The sequence below is a fragment of the Cyanistes caeruleus genome, chromosome 21, assembly GCF_971803275.1.
Source record: "Cyanistes caeruleus chromosome 21, bCyaCae1.hap1.1, whole genome shotgun sequence".
Classification (NCBI taxonomy): domain Eukaryota; kingdom Metazoa; phylum Chordata; class Aves; order Passeriformes; family Paridae; genus Cyanistes; species Cyanistes caeruleus.
Genome location: NC_141721.1, coordinates 3,169,148 through 3,191,294, shown reverse-complemented (window position 1 = coordinate 3,191,294; position 22,147 = coordinate 3,169,148). Strand labels below are relative to the sequence as shown.

Genomic DNA, 22,147 nt, shown 5'->3' with positions numbered 1-22,147 from the left:
CATTATTATCTCCCCCTCCACAATGTTTGTATCAATAAATAATCAAACTGATGGGAATTTGTGATGTTCTTCTTGAATAGAAAGTGCTGTGTCTGAAAAAGTAAGCTTAACATGTTCACTCTGGTGAATTGGTGAATTCCCATTGATGCATTTTTTGTTCTTTTTATGTGTTCCACAGGAAATGCAGTGTTCTTCTATCACTGTGTTAGTAAAGCCCATGTCAGATCCTTTGCATCAACTCAGGCCACAGTGAAATGTTTTGACACAGCAGCAGCACAATGTGTTGTTATGATTAAGGGAAAATCTAGAAAACACAACCATTTCAACCTCTCAGCACAACCCAGAATGAGGAAAAGGAATTAAATCACAGAATTTCACGGGGAGCAAACCAGCAAACCTAAGATTACTCTCCCTGCTTGTGCAATGAGATGATGTTTCACCCCTGACCCCTCTCTGCCCTTCACCCCAAAGCACCAAAGCACCTTACTTGTGATCCAGGGGCTCCAATGGGTCCTGGGGGCCCTTTGGGTCCTGAAGCACCTGGTGGTCCTGGTGGGAATCATAATTGGAGACAATTTTAAGGAGGCTTAGAAGGAAGAACCCTAAATTTCAAGGCATTTACTTCCTTTCGTGTTCTGCTGAGTTTCTCAGTGAGTGAGAACCCTTCATCAAACACTGGATTACTGGACACCCACATCCTGACACAATACATCCCCATGCCCTAAGGGAGATGTTGGAGCTCTGGGAGGGAAAAAATGGTGAAAAGAGGAAGGAAAGATGCCAGTAATGTCCACATTTCTATTCCTTAAAAATGCAACTTCTGAGAAAACTTTTGAGATCCATGGATCAGCTGCTTGAGAGCAAGACACTGCAGGTGCTGCTCCTGAAACAATCTCAGGTGGCAAGGGAAGCCCCAGGGCAGCTGCACTTGGTTCCTCTGGGGTGTCCGAAAGCTGAGGATGAACATGAAGGAGATGGAGACAGGAGAGGCTGAGTGAGGCAAAGCAAAGCTGTCTCTTGGTCTTCACTCACTCCAGTGGCAATAAATTAATTTAAAATCTGTACCACAGGAGTGCTGCTTCCAGGATGAGTTAAACACCATCTAAACAGGTCAGCTTGTCTCACACAGTCACTTAACAGATTCATTCCTTTTGAAAAAATAATTATATCTCAACAGTAGCTGTTAAATTATACCTGCAGATGGGAGACAGGATATTTGCTTAGCCTGAACTTAGCAATACTCCTCTCTGCTTTAGTTGTCACAACCCTTGAGATGAAACAATGTGGACATTATACACAAAGTATAGCTGAATCAGCCTCAATCATTAATGCACCATACAAATGCTTAAGTCAAAGAATAAAGGAATTGAAGGATAAATGAAAGGCCCTCATAATGAAAGGAGAAGCCTTTTCTGCAACTAATGGGAGTTCACTCCTAAATATGCATCATACAGGGAAGTGCTGACGTTTGCAGGAATATTATCATTTAAGCCACCCATCAGCACAGAGAGAAAGAAGGCTTGTCACTGAATTTTCATCCCAGATTCTGATTGCAGTTATACTGGTGAAGATCTGGAATAGCTCAAACTGGCTCCAAAATCTTCACAGACATCACAGAGTGTCAGACCAGACCCTGCTTGGTGGAGATCAGGACAGGTTTGCAGCAGGGGGAGAACAACTCTGCTCTCAGGAAGGAATCAGTGGATAACCCACTCTTAAAGACAGCTTTTAATTAGCCCCTTTCTCAAGATGAGTCCTGCCAAAGGTAAAACGTCAATAGATAAAAAGCCCAGTTACTTCTTGTCACCCTTCCAGTAAGGACCACTTCCCTCCCCTGCAGGCACCCACTGAGCACCCACTCCATGAGAAAGGCTCTGCCCATCCTCCCCATCCTCCCCATCCTCCCCATCCTCCCATCCCAGCCCTGGGTGTCACCTGGTGGCCCCGCGGGCCCCGGGGCTCCCCTCGGTCCTGGCAGTCCAGCCATGATGGTGTCGATGACGGTGGAGGCCAGCTGGGGTTCTCCATCTGCGGCACAGAGCAGAGTCAGTGTCGAGCCCGGCCGGGATCTCTTTCCCAAATCCTCTGGCGCCCGTTGCTGGCCAGGGGCCGGCAGTGCTGCAGGATGCTCAGTTTGGGCTCCTGGAGCACTCGCCCTTTGCTCTCAAAGAGCTGTGACCCTCGTCCTTCAGAGCTGCTCGTCTCACCCCTGACAACCCCAGGCAAGCTGTCCTTTCTCCCAAAAACCTTGGTGTTTTATCCACCTGTATAATCCTGCCTTGGAATGCCTGACCCCAAATCCTCCATCTCATCCTGGCACATGCAGCAGGGCTGTGGGGCTCTGTCCTCCTGGCACCAGGGTCCTGCACAGCCCCCAGCCCAGCCAGCTCACCTGGGCAGGTGCTCTGGGGGTGCCCTGAGGTGTAAGGATGCAGGAGAGCCCAGGGATGGGTGTGCTCTGCCCCCTCCGTGTGCTCAGGAAACTTTCCTGGATTATTTTAGGTGTTTTATTTTCCTGGATTATTTTAGGTGTTCAACTGGGCAGGTTCACTGAGCTCTGGGAAATGGAGAGAAATGGGAGTGGAGCAGGGAAGCCAGCAGCAGGAACTGGAGGAGTTTTGTGCTTTTGCACATCTTAGCTCTCTCCAGTAAAGAATAAAACCCAGCAGCCTGTAGCTGTCCACATCTTCCCTCAGCCTGGAGCCAATAAAGCAATGATCACTATTTACTATGAATCCAAAACCATATTCAACAACCCTGTTCCCTCTGCAGCTGTCCTGTGGCACACCTGCAGTCTGGGGAGGTACCTGTATGGCAGCACCTTTTATTTCAGCACCCCACAACACTCTGGGACAGTTGTGGAAATCTGGGGCAAAAATTCAATGAACAACCAAGACAACAAGGCCACAAAACAAGCAAGGGAACCTCACACCCTGGTGCTACCAAGGCTTACAATCCACTGACCCTCTGCTGTAGGACCAAGAAATTTCCTGTTTAACCTGGATGAAAATGTTGGCTCCTGGTCACCAGGATGGCAAACCCACTGAAAATCCCACATTTTCCACAGCTGGAGGCTGCCATGCAGGAATAATGTCCACCTCCTCCTGCCCATGACCTCAAGCTTACTCATGTTTCCTTCCACCCATCCCTGTAACTCATCACAGTAAAATTCAGGGGAACCCTGTGCAGGAAAAGGCTGGGAATGTCTCACTGCAAATGTCAAGTGACACCAGGAAGGTCAGAAGGGTGTTTGCTTACTCTGCAGAGACCAGCCCAAAGGTCAGAAGGTGAACTCTCCAGAAATTTTAGCAGACACATTGCAAAGCCTTCCCAGCTTCTGGAGCGTTGGCAATGACAGAGGGAACTTCCAAGCCAGTTGTTTGAAAGCAGCTCCCAGGGAAAACTGTGCAATGGCTTTGCCTGCCAAGGATGACAGGATACCTCTGCAATTCCTTCCTGGCAGCAGGACAGCACAAGATCCAACCCAGATCCCTCTAAGGACCATATTTTGTGCCTAAAGCCTGAATGCAAACAGGTATTTATTTGTCTGCTCTTTCTAAACCAATTCATCTTCCCCCTCCTCACAGCCCTGAAACAAAACAACTGAGACTCTTCATGTTCAGGAGGAAAGGTACCCCAGTGAAGTGTGTAATCCAATTAATTTGAGTTTTATTTGACCATGTCAAAATCCATCACAGCTTGGGAGTAAGATGAAATTGGGAAATGAGCATCAAACAGCAGTGAAGGCATTAACAGTTACAGAGCCTTTTGTTTTTAAGGTGGTCAACAAAATGAACTGCACATCCACTGAGAGGGGCAGAGGATGGACTGCAAACAACCAGGGTTTAATTTCTGCTGGAGGTAAGTCAGGGATAAAGATTTGGGTTACAAAACATTCCAGTAAAATGGCACATTATTACGATGACAGAGTTACTCCCACAAATCCACCCATCCCTACATTTAACTCAACATTATTTATGAAAGGTGATTCCATGATTGTGACACAAAAGAGAGCTCTGATCAACAGCCCTTGGGCTCAGCACCTCCTGGGCAGCACAGGATTGTGGCACCTTCCTTCCTCTGCTGCCTGGCCAGGCAGGACTCACCCAGACCCTGGTTTCCTTCCAGCATCAGCTCTCAATGAAACACACTGTGAATGAAATGGGACTGAAGTGTGTTAAAACACAACCCTCATATATTTTTTAAGGGATTGCCTCCATATTCTCATAAAGCAGCAGGAAGAACTTGTATCTCCTTATAAACAGGGACATTCTGGGGCTCTCTGCAGCTGGAGACTGTTAGAGCAGCCACAGAATTGCATCAAATGGTAACAGGAATCTCCTGCACTGACCCAGGCTCTGCTGGGCTCAAGAGCTGGATTCTGTTTCAGTGCTCCTGGATACCCCAAAGCAGCAGACAGTGCTTCATTGGAGAAGATCTTGATACTGAATTTGCTCCAGGAGCTTTCCAACTCCTATCCAAACCAAGAGGAAGAGTGAAACCAGTGTGACCTGGTTAGGTAGGAGCACCTATGTTCCCTGGAAGGGGACAGAAACACCCTGAAACAGCCCAGGAATGCCCTGAAGGACTCAGTGAAAGCTGCCCAGGCAGAGCAGCAAAAGCAGCTCAGGGCACACTTTGAAAGGATTCACTTTCCTCAATTCCTTTTCTCCTCCCCCTTCACTTCCTCTGCTCTGTTCTCCTTCCTCAGGAAGGGTCTTGCTGCACAAATCCCTCTCCCCTTGTCACCACTGACATGCAGGACACACAGCTGCTCTGCCTCAGTTTCTCCTTGCTCCCCCCCAGGCTGCCCAGGGGAGTGGTGGAGTCACCATCCCTGGAAGTGTTAAAAAACGTGTGCCTGTGGCATTTGAGGACATGGTTTATTGGTGCTGGGTTGATGGCTGGACTTGATCTTGGAGGTCTTTTCCAACAGTGATGATTCTATGAAAACAGGTTAATTTTATTTCATGTGTCCTTTGCAGAGCTTTGAGACGTAAGAAAACAGCCCTCAAGAGTGAGATTTACATGCTTTTCTCTGACTATTCCCTAGAAATCATCACTGTTAGCACAAGGAATAGATCTCAGCTGGCTCTAGACCATGTACCTGATCACTCATTTTTAAGTGGCAGGGAAAGTGAGAGATCCCAGCAGCAGCAGCCCCAGCAGTGGGAACAGCAGCTCAGCTTCTGGCCAAGGGCTGAGGTTTCTGACTAAGGGATAAATTCCCCCATTATAGCCTTGATTTGTTGAGACAGGATGGAAATGAAGTAATCCTGTCTTCATTTTTTTCTGCTACCTGATCTGGAGGGAGAAAAATGGGACCATTTCTTTTACCACAGCACAGGGAAACTGTGAGAAAATATTTGTCTCCTCATTCCTGGCTTCTGCCTGTGGATAAATATTGCCAACAGGAACTTGTTGCAATTAATGAAGGCACAGGCATTAACCATGTTCAGGCAGAACCAAACTCTGTGTAATAACAATAACCTGATACAGCTCTCACATCTCATTTCCATTACCAGGAATATGCTTCCCTCTGCTGTCGGCAGCTGGAATTTTGTGTTTATAGTTTTCAGATGTGCTCCTTTCAAAACAAGTAAATACATATTTAAAAAATCTAAACAGAATTTACAAGGCTAAGTTTTACTGGTGGCAGAGGATCAGCTTTCCACCAGCCTGTGGGAGGCAAAATCAGCCAACACAGAGGCAAAATAGTAAGAAAATAGACTTGGTATTACCAGAACATTGTCAGATAACTTATACTTGCAGCTGGGTTTGTATTAAGAAAAACTGTCATAAAGTTTTGGGCTACTCCTTTTGCAAAGCAAGAAATCACAGGCATGGAGGGAGGAATGGAACAGTCACCATCTCCTCACTGCTCTCAAGTCCATGTGGCTGCCCAGTGCTGGCAGACATAATAGAAATAATTATCCACCATTTATCCTCTTCCCATTTGGGCACAATACTGAGTTCACCCTTCTCACACATCTGCTGGGAGAGCTGTGCAATCAAAGCCTGTATTCACTTTTAAATTTATCCACTACTTCACAAGGAAGAGTTTAATTCAAAGGGTGATTGGAGGGAGGGGGCAGCAGCAGCACCCAAACCATCCTTGGGGATCACTGGAATAAAAGGAAGAATGGCCAGGTTTGGTGTGACCCTGAGAGGAGTGAGGAGACTCTAATAAAAACCTTCCTTCTTCCCAGGCTGATGACTGCAGCATGTTGATGTGTATTTTGTGAAAATCTTAGTATAGAACCTCAGTTATTCATCCTGCCCATACACCCTAAGTAACTGAATACAAAATTGAGCTGTTAAAGTTCTCCCTAAATTAAAAATACATCTGTTCACTTGGGGGAAAAGGAGTCTGGAGAACAGAGTGGGTGGAAGGGAGAGCTCAAGATAACTGTCAGACATGGGGAGACTTAGTAATCCTTGGCTGTAACTAAGAGAAGTGAGCTCTGAAGCTGGACAGGAGCAGCAGAGCTGGGGAAGAGGCACAGCTGAAGTCTGGGGGAGTGGAGATGGGAGACCTGACAGAGCTGGAACTCCAGGAGTTCCCAGAGCAAGGGGAGATAGCTGAGCTCTGCTTCCTCACTATTACCTGCCAGCCACACAGGGCTGGACCAGGAGAATCAAGCCCAAATCTGAGAGCATTCCAATCCAAGTGCAGGATGTGCCTTTCCTAGAAAGCTTTTTCAAATCGATTTGATTTGTTCAAGTATAATTTTGTATTTTTTAAATCAGCATAAGCACAAAGAAACCCTGTCTGTCATTTCACCAGAGACTCTTCCCAGCAGCCACTCCTGATGGAAGCTTAAAGGACACCAAGCTGCTCTCCCAGAGCTGTGATGAACCTAAAAAAACAGGCACAGAGAACAAAATCCTCCAAACCCTGCTCTCACTGACAGTTTAAGTTGTTCTTCATTTTGGAGAGGTGAACCCCCTGTAGCTTCCAAGACGTTCCATCTTGAACAGGAATTTCCAAGAGACCCACACAATGCAGGCAGATTGTCCAGCTGCTCCCAGGGCCTGGCAGAGCCTGGCAGGGAGGTGGGAGCAGAGCTGAGCTGCTCTGTGCCTGCCACTCTGCTGGTGCCACAGGAGAACATGGGAATCGACGAGGGAACTTACTTTCTTTTTCAGCTGTGGGCTGGAGTGAGTAGAGAACCCCTTGCTGGAAGGTGAGAGGGAGGCTTGGGGTGGCTGGTGGCCCTGGAGGACCTGGGGGCCCTGGGATCCCAGTTTCTCCTGGAAGTCCTCTTGGTCCTTGAGGTCCCAGCATCCCTGTGCAGAGGCAGGAGAGGATGTGTTAATGCCTTTGGGGATGTGCTAATAATGCTATCATGTAAAAAGGCAACAAGAATACAAAGGATTTCTGTCCTGAACTATTGCTGTGGAAATCAGAGGTGTGAGGAAAATAGAAACAGCTTCCCCATTTTCCTCTTTTTTTTTTTTTGTTTTTTTGTTGTTGTTTAGCATCCTCCTCTGCAAAGGAGAGAGCTTGACTTGGCTCAGAGGTGCTGCCTTTGAGCAGCACAATTGCTGAAAGAGTGGAATCTCCCCTCTCCCTGAGTGAGAAACTACAGGCTGCAAAGTGTGAAATCAAATCCTCTTTCCCTCCAGGTACACCTGTGTCACCTCCCTGCCAGGAAAGCTGGGGAAGCACAGGGGAAGCAGAGTCAGTCCAGGAGCAGACAGATCACATGTCCTGTGGGGCTGCAAGGCTCTTGTTGCAAACTGAGAAACCAAAAGAGGCAGACACATCCTTGGCCAGACTTTGGCCACTGACAGCTTGCCAGAAAGTGCCAAAAAGTGTTCAGGGCTGCTCTCACATTTAAGGCATGCTCAGAGTTTTAAATCTTACCCAAGCTCAGGCTCACAAGGCACAGCCTTTTGGACACAGAGCACAGAGCCTGAGGTCTGGCACCTATTGTGCAGTATCGCCTTTATCAAAACATTCAGGAACATTTGGGGAATGAAGAAAGACTCCTAGCTCAGGAATGGAGTGTTCTGTGAAAGAATGGCCTCGTAACCTTTTCCCTTAACATACAAAAGCATCATTAGTTTGACTTCCTGGCATCTGACAGCTTGACACAAATGGTGGAGAAAAAAGGGAGTTAAAACAGGCACCCAGTGCGAGGGTTAAACAGGGAATGCTCTGCTCCAAAGGCTGACAGGTCACAGGCTCTTTCTTACAGCTCCTGAGCAGGATGGGAAACATGATCCTCCTCTGCAGCTTTCTGGGACAGGCTCTCTCCAGCTCCACAGGAAATCCCAGGGTCTGTCATTGCTCGTGCAGGTGGTTGTCTGCCCTGGGAGCTCCTGGCTGACTCCAGCTGCCAGGGGACTCGCTGGAATGGATTTGATACCAATTGAAGATGCTCAAATCTTGCGTGTCTGGCCTTCCCTGAGCTGCTGTCACAGACAATTTGTATGAAGTGAAACATCTCCTGTCACAGCAGCACTGCCCTTCTCCAGGACTCACCTGGTGGCCCTGCTGGGCCCCTCTCACCGGGCTGTCCCTTCTCTCCTTTCGGCCCTGGTGGTCCTGGGAGCCCAGTGGGTCCAACCGGGCCCGGGGGACCAACCTGTCCTGGAATCCCTGAAAATGTTGAGAAAGGAAATTAGCTGGAAGTTAGGGCACTGCTGAGGTCAGAAAGGCTTCAGCAGCCTCAAAACCAGAGGAGAGGGACTCAGTGATGCAAAGAGGGAGAAGTGCAGCAGGGCACGGACAGCGTGCCAGGAGCTGTCTGACAGGTAGGCCAGACAAGCCAGACTGGACCTTGCTTCTCCTCTTCTTCCTTCAATCCTGAAAGGAAAAAGCACATCCCCATGCACAAGGCCCTCCCCAAAAGTCAGCAGGATGTGCACCTCCAGCTGGGATGTGCTGGGTGCACACTGATCCCTTCCCAAGTCCTGAATGGCTCTGGGCAGGGTCTGGGTGTCCTTTGCTGGGTTCCTCCAGACACGCATGAACTCCAGGGCCATCCCAACATACCAAAATACACAAAATAGATTTGCCAAAGAAAATCAAAGCCTGTCTCCCACTTGTTCTGTATACATCACCCAGAGGTTCTGTATCAATGATGTTTCCCTGGTTTCTCCTGTGTTCATTCATCTCACAGGGGCTCCGGGCTGTGCACAGGTTTTTTCATCCCAAAGTGACATTAATTCCTTCCATTTCTGCAGGAACTGGATGTCAGTAATGTATTTCACTGTGTGGGTCAGAACATTCCCTCACTTGTGTAAATTACCCTCAATCCTTCAGTCCAACCTTATAACTCAATCCCATGAAGTCCTGCAGACCATGAGCAATCATTTCCTGCAGCATCCTCAATCCCACTGCTGCAGCAGAGCTTTAGAGAAACTGGCACTTCCTTCCCTGGAGGGGGAAGTGCTGAAGGGAAGGCTGGGAGAAGCAGCACTGGGTAATGTGTCAGGCAAGTGCTCATGCTGGTGACAAATGGTGTTACCAGCCTAAAAGAGACAAGTGCAGTAGGGGGAAGAAAGAGGGAAGGATTCAGGGAAAAGTGGGGAGAACGTATCTTCAGCTGGCTTAAATCAGTTCTGCTGTAGTGGCACTGATTCCAGAGGGTTGAAGCCCGTGGTAAGAGTTTATCCTCCAAACAATATGAAGCAAAAGACCACAGGAAAAATATTTTTAAAAAAGCAGAGGCTAATTTACTGCTGGAAACCGAAACAGGTGTGCAGAGACCTGGATTTTCTTCCTGGCTCTGTCATTAACCTGCAACACACCATCTGCTCCCCTCCTTCCCCAGGGTTTTCCCTGCACAGGAGCTGCTCTGTTTACATGGAGCTTTGGAAAGTGATGTCCTCAGCATCCTCAGAGGCTCCTGGTGGCCCTGGCAGGTAATACCAGCTAGAGAAGAGTTTTCTCCCATCACTCAGGACATGCCCTGCTGGCTCTGGCCACATGTGCTTCCATGATTGGCCTCTCCATCAGACAGTGCTGTCCATCCTTTATGTGCTGGGAATTCATGTCTCAGAGGTGATAAAAGTGGTGTTTGGCCTCTCCAACCAAAGCAGCCCATGATCAGATAAAACCCAAAGAACAAACTCAGCCTCTCCATCTGTGAGGCTCCAAAGAGTTCCTGGCCACAGGACCCTTCTGCTTTTTGGGATGTAAGTACAGGACTGGGCATAACAATGATTTGTGCTTTGAAAGAGAAATAGCAGAAACTATGAACTTACCCTGTGGTATCAGCTGCTCCTCTGCACCTCTGTGTCCTTTAGCTTCTGTATAAGAAGGATTAAAAAAAAAGGTTAAAAAAAAAAAAAAAGAAAGAAAAAAAAAGAAGAGGAGAAAAAAAGAGAAATATGAAAAATTAGGTCTCTTGCTGCCAACTGGCTCAGCCAGAGTATATATATTATCTTAATACTCAGAAAAACGTATTCTGTTGATTAACAAGCTGATCAGAAAGGCCAGTGGTGCAGCTGTTTCAACAGCACTGATTGCTTTTAAATGATTGTCTATCCTCAGCCCTGTCACTCACAGAAGGAATAACCACCCTCATAAACAGTAGCAAGTTTTCCTGGACCTCAGCCTGGAGAGGCATCAGCCAACCCAGAGCTATGGGGTCATCCAGAAACATTTCCAGCACTCACAGCATTCTGTCCATATCACCCACCTTTGAGCCAGGCCCCAGCATCCTGCCCTTGGTCCATCCAGCCTGGTGGCATGCAGGGTAGGGCTGGGATTTATTTTGGCTGAACACCCAGAAGCAGGGCAAAGTAAGGAATGTTTCACAGAAGGCTCAGGGGAAGGGGTGGGAGGGACAGAGGCTGAGCTTTCCACAGCCCCAAATCACCCAGGACACTCAGGCTTGACTTCCACCTACTCCAATATCCCACATGATGAAAGATCTCCTGAGAGCTCTGTAAGAGAACCTGGGGGCAGCTTTGAGCAACAAGTCACAGCTCAGTGTTGAAATGTAAAATGGGCAGTTCCCCTCCATCCTAAATTGTGTGGAGTTCCCTTCAGTCCACCAAAATCCATGCTGAGTTTTTTTGGCTGGCTTTGAATCATGGACACAGAGTGGTGTGGGGAGGGAAGGAGGCCAAATATGGACCCAGATCCATAAAATATCCCCACAGCTCTTTAGCAAAGCAAGTATTTGAAGCCCACAGAGGCTGAGTAGGGGCTCCAGCAGGCAACCACGTGTCAATGAGCAACTGAACTGATTATTTCTCATTGCTGAAAGACACTGTCCTGGCTCAAAACGCTCCAGTGCATTCCTGATCCCTTTATTACACCATGGTTATTATTCCACACCAGGTTAAATCAATCAAGGCCAGAAAAACAAAGGGAAACAGTGAGCAAGGACTACACCTGGTAGCACACACACAGCCTGGAATCTGTCTGACACGACAGGCTCACACACAGCTCAGACATCACCACCTGCTCTAGGAGGTGAGCACCGGTGACCACCTGCCTTTGCTGCAGGGGGGAAGGTGCTGAGCCTGCTCAAAGTGCTGCAGAGAAGCTGCTCTGCTTGGCAGCACTGGCACAAGCCTGGGGGAGAGGCAGCCACTGCTCTGTGCCCAGCAGGACATGAGCAGGAGCCTCCATGAGGAGAGGACTTGGCGTGGAAGGCCCAGAGTCACCAGCATTTTGCTGGGCTGGCTTTGGTGCAGCAGAAGTGCAGGTGCAGAGACACTGCCACAACAAAAATAAATGAGATGGAAAGGGCAGAATGAGCATATAATGGACATGGGGGGAAATGCTTTAGTTCAGTTCCTGGCAGCTGTGGCTCTGGTTCTGAGAATACTTTGCAGAACATATTGTTAGTGAACCTCCCTCTATGTTGTGGCATCATGTCAAATCATAAACAGGAATGACATCTGGACTGTTCTGGTTGCTCCAAGTCTGCTGCAGGAAGGGCTGCCATAATAAACTGCTTGGGCTGAAAAAAATGAAAAGAAAGAAAGAAAAAAAAAAAAAGAAGAAGAAAAAAGCAAAGTAGGCCCTAAAGAACTGCTCTGGGAGCAAGCAAAGCAACAGACAGACAGGGCTTTGGAAGCAGAGAGCAGGGATCTTGAAAAAGGATGCCAAGGTCAAGAGAATTCAATGCATGGGGATCTGTCTGGCCAAATGGGCTCACAGGGAGACTTCCTTGTATTTTTTTTTCATGCCACAAGAGGGATCATAAAACAGCCTGTTGTGTTTATGGCAAATTTAGAAAATATAAAGCAGACTGCAACTGATGCTGTTATTCATGGGAAAGTTTTTTGTCCTAATAAAACCAAGAATGACCTGTGCAGCCCAGTCCTTTACCCCCAGCACTGCTCCCAGACCAGGAAATGCTGCATTTGGTGCTCAGTAGGTCGGGAACTGTCCCACTGTGTCCTGTTGGCTCTCTGGAGTTTCCTCAGGAATGTTTTGATGTGTCCAGGCCTCAAAATCCACAACCTTTAGACTTAAATCAAGCCCAGTGAAACACACAGGCAGGCAGAGTGGCCCTGCTGGCGTTAACAGAACCTGAACAGACCCAAATTCAGCTCCCAGCAGATGTTTGTGCCAACAGAAATAATAGCTGCCACCACAGCTGAGAAATGTAGCTTCATCATTTCTTCCTTGGACATCCCTGCTCTGCTCTGGCTGAACTCAAGGAAGGGCAGAGACCTCCCAAGCCCTCTCCTCTGCACCTTCCAAGGACAGAGCAGACCCAGACTGCTTTTTAGCTACCCAAAGGCATTGTGTAGGTAGGATGGGTGATTTGGTGAAGAGCAAGCCAGGCTTACCACCAGATCCCACGGTTTTCCTCAGGACAGTGCCGGGGTTCAGCAGGGGAAAGGCGTCTGGCAGCAGCTCGTCGTACCACGTGGCCGTGGTGCCGGTGATGGGCAGGTTGTTCTCCAGGGCTGGGCTCCTCTCTGCAGCCTCCAGCAGCAGGATCTGCACAAGCCAACATGGGGAACACAGACAAGGTCAGCTGGGTCTCACAGCAAGGTGCTCACAAGCCCAGAGTTGTGGACCCTTCACTTAAGAGTTGGACTGGACGGTCCTCGTGGGTCCCTTCCAGCTCAGAATATTCCATGATCTGTGACCTGGATGGTTTCAGTCATGGTCTCAATTCCTGAGGAGGTCCTGAAACTCCTCTTCTTGCCAGGTGAGGCTGGGTATAACTCTGCTCACAGACCATGGGATTTTGGCATAAAAGCTTTATTGGTTTTAGGAAATCAGCATCAGTTAGCTAGGAAGCTGCTGCGCTAATTGTGCCTCCTTGGGCAGGACTTCACTGCCTCCAGAGGGACTCAGCCTCACGTGGGATTGTGTCCCAGGTGAGAAACACGAGGCCAGAGACTGAAGCTGCTGTTGGGGACACACAATTTCCCTGGTGCTCAAACCCAGAAGATCTGAAATTACTGAGAGCTGGGACAAGGTGAAGGGCTGAACCTGCAGGCAAACTGAGGACAAGTACTGGTTATAAAAGCACAAAAAATACCAACCAAATTAAAGATGATGGAGAAGGTGAAGCTTTTAAAGAGTTGAAGTGCTTTAACTTTGAAGAAAACAAAAACATAACAAAACAACACTCAGGCTATTTACTCAAGGAGCTCTGCTTAGAAGCAACAGGATATTATTAAAACTCCCAGCTGTTTCTAGGCCTTGCAAACACACAACCTTCAAATAAACCCAGGTGTTTAAGCCATTTACAACCTTCTCTCCTTGGCAAAGTGACCCCACCTTCCCCATATGATCCAGGCTGTCCATCACGCTCTGCTCCCTGCCCACTGGTAAAAACTGGGAGTTGGTCTCTAACATGGGAACATTTTTCAAGGCATGCAACACTGAGGTTTGTTACAGCATCATCTTTTCCTGTTTGAAAACCACCTAAGCAATACTAATTTAGGGATAAGGGAAATAAAAGGGAATATGGCTTAAACTTTCCATTAAATCCCTAGAAGTTTCAGCTTTTTCATACTGTGTTGTCTTTATATAATGAAGTCACACTGCAATTATAAATGAGAGTGACTTGGCTCCGCTTGTTTGTTTTTAACTTGCAATTATTACAAGGTTTATCACTTCTTTATTGCAAGGCCTGGTGAGAGCCAGTACTGCAGCAGTGCCAGAAATGATGAACTTCCTGCAGAATGTACTGGCCTGATGGGGGTGAATCAGAAACTAATTAAACTGGGAGCTGGGTTAAGTGCAAGGGAACTGAATCTCACTCCTGCAAACAAGCAAAATTCCTCCTTTATTGCAAGGACCTTTATTTACAGATCCAGAGTCCTGCTTTCTGAGTACAGCAAAAAGGAGTAAGGTCACAATGCTTTTCTTCACCAGGTTCGACTGATGCCAGGCAGGAGGGAATCAGTTCCATCTGCCTTTTGCACTCTGTGCTCCTACCAATGATTTATTTGTCAGACTTTCCAGGAAATGTGTTATCAGTTCAACAAACACTTAAGCATGTGCCTTACCATAACTGTGCTTAACTCCCATTGCCATGGGACTCAAGTGTGAGCTGAAGACCTTTTCTAAATCACTTCATTTTATTTATTATATCATCCTTTTACTTCCCCAGCAAACACCTGGATGTTGCCAAAATGTGCTCGGGCAAAGAGGCAGAGTAACCCTGGAGGTGGCAAATTAGAGGGGCTGCAGCCAGGGCAGGAGTGGGATGCTCCTGCTGTGAGGAAGGGGCACACAGGGGCTGTCTTGGACAGCATTCTGCAGAGCTGTGGGAACAGGGATATTAAATCACTGCAGCCATGGTCAGGGCCCAGCAAACCACAGGGGCCCGTGGCCCTCGCGGGCGGCGCGAGCACGGCTCTGCCGAAGGTCGCATCTGGAGTGGAACGGCTCCAAATCATTTTTATGGGTGATAATAAAAATGTGTTACCACATAATCAACACAAAACAGTGGCAACGGTATCATTTTCATTAAAACAACATGTTTTAAATGAGCACTCTGCTGATAAATGCTGTAAAAGCTGTAAAGCCATGCACAGGATAATCCAGCATGCACCGTTATAAATTGACTATATATACTTTGCAGTCATTAAGGCCCAAACCATAGTAACAAGTTTATTTTCCCTGGGCACGAAATGATAGAGCTCAGGAAGTCTCCAGACTTGAAATTGCTGAGAAATTCTAGTTTTTATGATTAGGACTGAAGAAATGCCCAAAAGAAATAAAGCAGAAAGAAGAGAACTCTCACATCCGTGAGATCCACAAAGCCAAACTAAAGAAGGAGAAGCACAAGGGATTTAGTCACATTCAAAAATCTCAAACTACACATGGCTCTTTCAACAAGGAGTGTCCTCTCACAGCTCACACAGCACAGAGCACAAGTGGGCTCCTTACACATTATTGCAATAGCACTGGAGCCATTCATCCATTTTCTGTCACGTTCTGTTTTTCTTAAGGCTGCCATTGCTGTAGTCAGGGGACTCGAGGAGAATTCCCACTTTCATTAAATAAAAAAAAAAGAAAGTTTCGAGCCCTCTGAGTAAACTGCTGGAAAATGATACCACAGAGGCTCACAGCCAGAAAGAAAATTAGCAAAATGTGCAGTGTATTAAAGTCTCAGTACTAAAATCTTGGTATTTTCTAGTCAATAGGGTTGAGGTAGAGAGAGGGATAACATCAAGGGAAGAATGTGTGGTTTTCACAGGGAATCCTCATTGCAAGCAGTGCCCACCTGTGTTTCTGCTACGATTTCCAACACAAAAGTTCTGCTTCCATGAAGAATGGGGGCAGAAAACACCCTCATGCCACCAGATAAATGAAATAGGTCTTGCAGCCGTGGGTGATGTCACTCAGCACCCAGGCAGGGAAGGCAGAGAGGAGGACAATGGCTGCTGCCTGTGCTGCCAGGACAGCAGATCCATGCAGGACACAAAAAGCCCTTTCCTCCCCACCTTGCAATGTGCAGTCAGAGTTGAAGGAAGGCCTCAACTCAGCAAAACACTCAAACTTCTGTCTTTCTGCGCAAACCAAAGGAAAAACTCAAATCAGCCTAAATGGCCGTGCTGAACCGGAGCCTCTGGCAAGAGAGGTCCCAGCAGCACGAGGGTTTGTGTCTGGCTCCAAACCCCACGGCTCAGACACAGCAGAGCTGGGTCAGGAGGTTGGAAGGGGCTGAAACGGGGCCAGCTCTGCTGCCAACAGCGCGCGGGAGCCGGGCCGGCCGCAGGAGCGCGGGGATCCATCGTGCCCTGGCCGGAGGCTGCTGCCTGCAGGATCATCTGTGGCTCCCAGACCCGCCAGGCTCCCAGGGCAGGCTCTGGCTCCTGCTCCACTCCCAGGGCTCCAAGCCTGGCTGCGGATCCCGCTCCGCTCCCGGCCCTCCGCGGGGACACGAGCGTTGTGTGCCTGGAGCTCAGTCCCAGCTTACTCAACCCACCTCCTCCTTTCTCATTTGCCAGCATAAACTTTCTCAACTTCAGACAAATACCACATTTCTTGCGTCAGATCAAAAGCTCAGGCCAGGGACACTGGAAATGGGAGGACGGTTTTCATCTTCTTGAGATGTTCGGTGTCAAAGGACTTTTTTTGGCTTGTAGTTGCTTTCCAGAACCCTATTTTTGTTGTTCCCACTCATCAAAAGAAGCTTTGACAAAGGCAGCCTCCTCCCATCATCTGTCCTCCGCTCACATTCCTGATGTCCTGTAACTAGGTAGGTGTTAGACACAAGGGAAGAGCAGCCAGGCTTCCAAAGATTTCAAAGTTGATATGACACGGCTCAGAATGCTTTTTCTTTGGATAAAAATCCAGATGGATATTATTAATTAATAAACAGGGATATTTGGTCTCTTGAAGCTTCGGTGGAATTAACTCCCTTCCATCCCTCTCTAAAGAGAAGGAAAAGACACTGCATGAATCCAGCTCATCAGCTAAAAATTCCAGTGTAAAGTAAGATTCCCTTGATCTTGTGGAGACACAAGCTGATTAATAATGCTAAATTGCATAACTTGTTGAACATATCTTTCTTCATAGCAAATTATTTGGCAATATAAGGGTTTTTTAATCATTCATCAAGACAGATCTAAACAGGGAGTTTAACAAAATGTGATGGGGAATGGTCTCTCTCTCATAGCAGTGAGGGCCCTGTGAACACAAGGATCCAGCACAGACACAAGTGCTTGGTGCCAAAATCCAAAAGACATCCAGGAAGTGTCTGCCAACATCTGAGGAGCTGGGTGCCCAAAGAGAACCTGGGTGACTTCAAACTTACAACATCTGAGAGGCTTTGGCCAAAGGGACAAGATAATTGGCACAGGAGGAGTTTTTGTTGCATTGGTAAATTAGGAGGGAGCACTAGCTGATGTCATTGCAGTGACTCAGTGCAGAGCAAAAGTGAAGTGATGTCATCAGATAATGCAGGGAAGACAGAAACATGGACCAAAGGCTTCTGTCAGGTAGCACAGTTCTTGTTCTTAAGAGTTCTACAAGATTTCCAAAAACAGGATGGAAAATGCAACTCTTTCCTCAGCAGGAACCTTCTGGAGGGGAATCAGGGCAGAGAAGACACAAAAGCCCAGGTTGCCCTCCGAGTTCAGACAAAACACTGACACTGTTCAGCAGCTTCTCAGACCTTTGAAGCTCTGCTTGAGAGAACAGCTGGAAGGGAAGGATTGGCTGTGGTCCTGGGAGGCACTCGGGGAGCTCCTCTGAATGTGCTCCCAGTGGGATTTACTCTGCTGCTGAGGCCCCCAGCCTGCCACAGCTGGCACCCTGAGGAGCCAGATGTGGAGAGGATCCAGCAATCCTTCAATGCCCTGTTCACAGAGCACATGAAGGAGCTTAAAGTGAAATCAGATTCACCGTTGTGTCTTTAAAACATCTGATAAAAATACATGGGAGCGATAACCTTGCACCCTCAAAATCCCCTCAATCCTCTGCCCCAGGTATTGCTGAGGCCTGCTGGGGATGTAGGAGTGCCAGGGATGTAAACCCAGACCAGCCTGAGGTGAATTTAGTCTTGAGCAAGATCCCAGCAATGCCTTTGGGATCAGCTCTGCTTCCTCCCAGGTGAGGAGCCCTGAGCTCAGGGATCCACCTCAAACAGGCTCAGATGTTTCGTGTGCTCTTCTCCTCCACAGAGCTCTGAAAGCTGCTGGCAGAGAGCAGCACGAGGGAAAAGATGAGGAGATTGGGCCTTTCCTGCCTCACCTCGGTGCAGGTTGAAAGAAAAAGGACCTGAATTCATTTTTATCTATCTTTATTTATGAAGCTCCCATACCATTTCTGATTGGAATCAAGTGGAAATGTTTGGACACCAAATTACAAAAAGATCTGAGCACATCCCTTGGGCTCCTCACACCCCCCCACCTTGACAAAAGCTGTTTGTCCACAAATGTGTTTTCTTAAAAAAAATCAAAGCTTGCAAACAGTGTTCCCAGGTATTAAACACACCAAAAGTATCTCCTAATGCAGACATGGGATTTGCTTGGCAAACTTGTGTGTCAGGAAAAGAGAATTTTGCAAAGTTATTTTATGAAAATATTAAATTCATTTGACTAAAAATGCCAAACTTGTAACTAAAAGACTTTGTGGGAGGGAATGGTGGACGAGGAGGCCTTTGCAGCCTTTTTGTTGTTCTGGCAAACTATTTACAGCATTGGCCAAACACATGGAACAGTCTTAGGGGACAGACTGCTCCTTCAATCCAACAGTGATATGAAATAAGGTCTAAAAATTACCAGGCTTGAGAAGGAAAGGATTTTAACCATCATTCTGAAAGACAGCAGGATGCCCAAATGAGAGAAGAGTCAGTAACCAAAGTGCCTCATCATCAGGATTACTGCAGATCAGCAAAAAAACCAAGAGATGGATGCAAAGTTACACAAAATTCAGTTTGCCCACCCAGTTCTGAGTCATGGTTCCTCCTTGTAAGAATCAGTTAGGAAGTTGCATTTTATTCTTAGGGATATTTGAGTCTTTAACTAACCTACAAAACTCAGTGTTAAATTAGAAATTTTACAGAGCTTGATTCCAGGTTGTAGCTGCTACCAGAAACCAGCCAGTTATTATATGGTTACCTGTGAAACAGCCCAAATTCTCCTTAAATTCAATGTACTGCTGGAGCTGGACAGATTCTGCACAGAGCCATTAGGAAACCTTAGGGATTAATAAGTAAGACATCTTCCTGTTGAGAAAGGAAATACCTGCTTGTGGCTATCCCATTCAGAACAGGGAAAATCCATGGAAGTCCTTGAAGTATCAAGCAACTGCTCTCGTCTACACTGCAGAGCCAGCAGCAGCCTCACAGCCAAGCAATTCTGCTTCCCCTCCCAATCTCTCTGCCATGTCACAGCACCGTGAAACATTTGCTATCTTCCAAATATTTCTCCCCTACAGCAGGGAATTGTTTTATTATCTATCAGAGAAAGGAAAGACAAACTCCATAAAACATCCCAGACAGCTGCCAGTATTTCATGTAACTGCCCAGGAGAAGAGGGAAATACAGAAATATTTCATACAATGATCACATTAAAACTCCAAGTAATGATGCTTTACCATCCAAAGACATGGATAGTGAAGGTGCTGTTGCTAATCTCTCCTAAATAAATGGGCTGATTGCAGAAAAATAGCAATGAATCGATCAAATTCTTTGCACCGTACAAAGATTTTCTTTAAAACCTTTCAGAATCTTCTGTGTGGGGAATCACATTACAGGGACTGTTTTCATGCAAAAACTATGCATGTCATTTATCAATCACACAATGAATCAATCAGACACTGGATATGTAATGCTATCTCCAGGCATTAAAGCTGTGAGTGAAACGCCACGAGCTTTGTAAGAGCGGTGTCAGGAGATAAGGCTGGCTTAGATCAGCTCAGAGCAAGCACTGTGCTCCAACTCCAGCCCAAACCTGGGATTAATATTGTGCTGCCCAGAGCTCTGTGGTGGTGCTTACTTAGAGAAACTGGGCGAGCAAAATAAGCAGAAATTTGTGTGCAGCTGCCTGCAGCTCTGCTTCCTTTCCAGCCTCTCTTTCTGCCGTGGGATTCCCGAGGTTTGTCTGGGCTCAGTCCTGTGACACAGGAGGGCAGCAGCAGGCTCAGGAAATTCAGGAAGGGCTGAACACACATCCCACTAAGGGGTTGTGCTGGCTAAGTGAAATCTTTGTTATGAAGTAAAAGCAGGGTTTGCTCTGCTCTCCCACCAACGAGGCTCCCGTGGGGTCAGAGGTGTTGTGGGGGTGTAGACTAAGATATCACAGAAGAGAAAGAAGGGTTGGCATGTTGGGGCTTGGGGAGGGGGTAGTTTTCTTCCAGTCCACACCATTTCTTGTTCTGGAGCCCAGGATGGTCACCATCCTCCCTGATGGAGATCCTGTGCTCTGTGGATTTCGAGCTCAGCACCATCAATCAAGCTTTCAGAACTCTGGCACTCTGGGTCTGGTGTCGAGCACATGAATTCCATCCTGGGGAGACAACGTGGTAGCTGGAAGCAGATGAGGATGGAGCCTGATTCCATTGCCTTCACTCCCTCCCTGCAGAAACACCTCCTACAGGCACCAGGACATCCTAGAGCAGCACTGAGGAAGGTGTGAGGCACGTAAAGAGCTGGTTCTGCTGCAGCTGAGCCACGGCTCAGCCTCTCTCCTCCCCAAGGGCAATAAAAGCACTGGTCCCTCATGAGTCATTTTTCATTTCATTTGCTCTGTGTTTATTTTTGCTTTTCACCTTCTGATCCAACTCTCATATTACTAAAAGCAGAGGGTTACTTTTATTACCTCATTTGGGCACTGATCTTACAATTTGGATGAACCAGCTCACCCTTGTAATAAGAAAGATGAGACCATTGCTGGTTATATCCCCATTTTTAGGGGGGCTGCTATAACAGCTGAAGAGGAGTGGGGAAAGAAGAAACCTCAGGCTGGTCTTTCCCATTGCCATCCCCTGAGCTCACCTTGGTCACTCTGGGCTGAAATTCAAAAGAACAAAAGCAGCAAAGCACCTCAACTTCACCTCCCTCCAGAGGGAGCAGGACTGTGGCAGGAAAATCCAGCTCTGCTTGTGGGGAAGATGAAATTCCACATCTGCCTTTGCAGAACAAACCTGCAAAAATCCAGTGGGAAACAGCCTCTGGCACTGGCAGAGATGTGTGTGCCCATCCCACCCCTCCTGTGTTCCTCAAAACAGCTTCAGGTTGTTGTGGTGGTGAAATGAGACATTACAAGAAGACAGTATGGACAGCTGAGAGACAATTTCACATCCAGATCATCCAGCAAAACAGGGATCTTCCTCCAAAATCCAGAGCAGGAATGCAGACAACACCAAACAAACATAAGCACCTTTTAAATGATGCTGGCTATTGTTGAATAATAACAACTGAGTTCATTAGATTGCTACAGAGATCAAACTGAACTTAAATTAACCTTGAAAAAAAGGGGGAATCAGCATATTTCTCTTGTGCACAGCACCAGCAGTCATGTACTGTTGCTTCACTCTCTGTTTCATCGCTACAGTCAATTTTTGCAAAGCATCCACAGCTTTTCAAACAAAGTGGAAGCCAAAAGATTGATAAGGACCTTGCTGGGCTGTGCTGCAGAAGGTCTCCTTGCGAAGACATGGTCTTTAGTACTTCAAAAACAAAGGCAGTAACTCATTTTCCTCTGTAAAAGCAAACCCCTTTGATGAACCTTGCTCCCAGCTTGGGTCTGTGTGGGAGCAGAGGGAAGTCAGGAGGAAAACCACCACAGCAACACGAAGTGTCTGACTGCAGCACTAAATCAGAGACATGACACGCTCCGCCTGACTTCCCAAAGGGATTGGGGCAGGTGGAACCTCCTTCCCTCTCCCCAGAATCCTGCCAGGCCCCAGCTGAGGCTGCCATCAGTCCTTACACGTTGTTACCCACACAAGTGCTGAGCAGCACAAGCCAACAGAGCGAGGAGTGATGTCAGGACAGTCTCTGGTTGTCCTTTTCCAGTGAGCCAGACAGAGAAAATCCTGGAAGGCGAAGAAAGGTACAGCTGGCCACAGCCTGGGAGGGAAGGGCTGATTCACATCTCTCTGAGGCCAGGCCTGTGTCTTTCTTGGATTCAGGATGCACACACAGGGATCACTCACCAGCCCCTCTCTCCTGCCCTGCCCCTGCTGCTCAAACCCAGCTCCCTTTTGTCCTTTGCACTACACCAGTTGTTTCCACTCAAACAATCTTAC

The 22,147-nt window shown here is 47.4% G+C and overlaps 1 protein-coding gene across 44 annotated transcripts in view; it reads right to left on the bottom strand.

Annotated features, from left to right (window-relative positions):
- COL26A1 (collagen type XXVI alpha 1 chain) overlaps window positions 1-22,147 on the bottom strand; it is a 188,941-nt gene that overhangs the window by 15,340 nt on the left and 151,454 nt on the right. For all 44 annotated transcript variants that reach the window (XR_015278386.1, XM_086859073.1, XM_086859071.1 and 41 more), the window contains 6 exons: window positions 12,769-12,922; window positions 10,219-10,263; window positions 8,492-8,608; window positions 7,138-7,290; window positions 1,936-2,028; window positions 488-549 (listed from right to left, as the gene is read on the bottom strand). Coding sequence is in view for 43 of the 44 variants with exons in the window: in XM_086859073.1 (XP_086715199.1) it covers window positions 488-549; window positions 1,936-2,028; window positions 7,138-7,290; window positions 8,492-8,608; window positions 10,219-10,263; window positions 12,769-12,922 (624 nt within the window). In the remaining variant the exon portion in view is untranslated. The remainder of the gene's footprint in view (window positions 1-487; window positions 550-1,935; window positions 2,029-7,137; window positions 7,291-8,491; window positions 8,609-10,218; window positions 10,264-12,768; window positions 12,923-22,147) is intronic.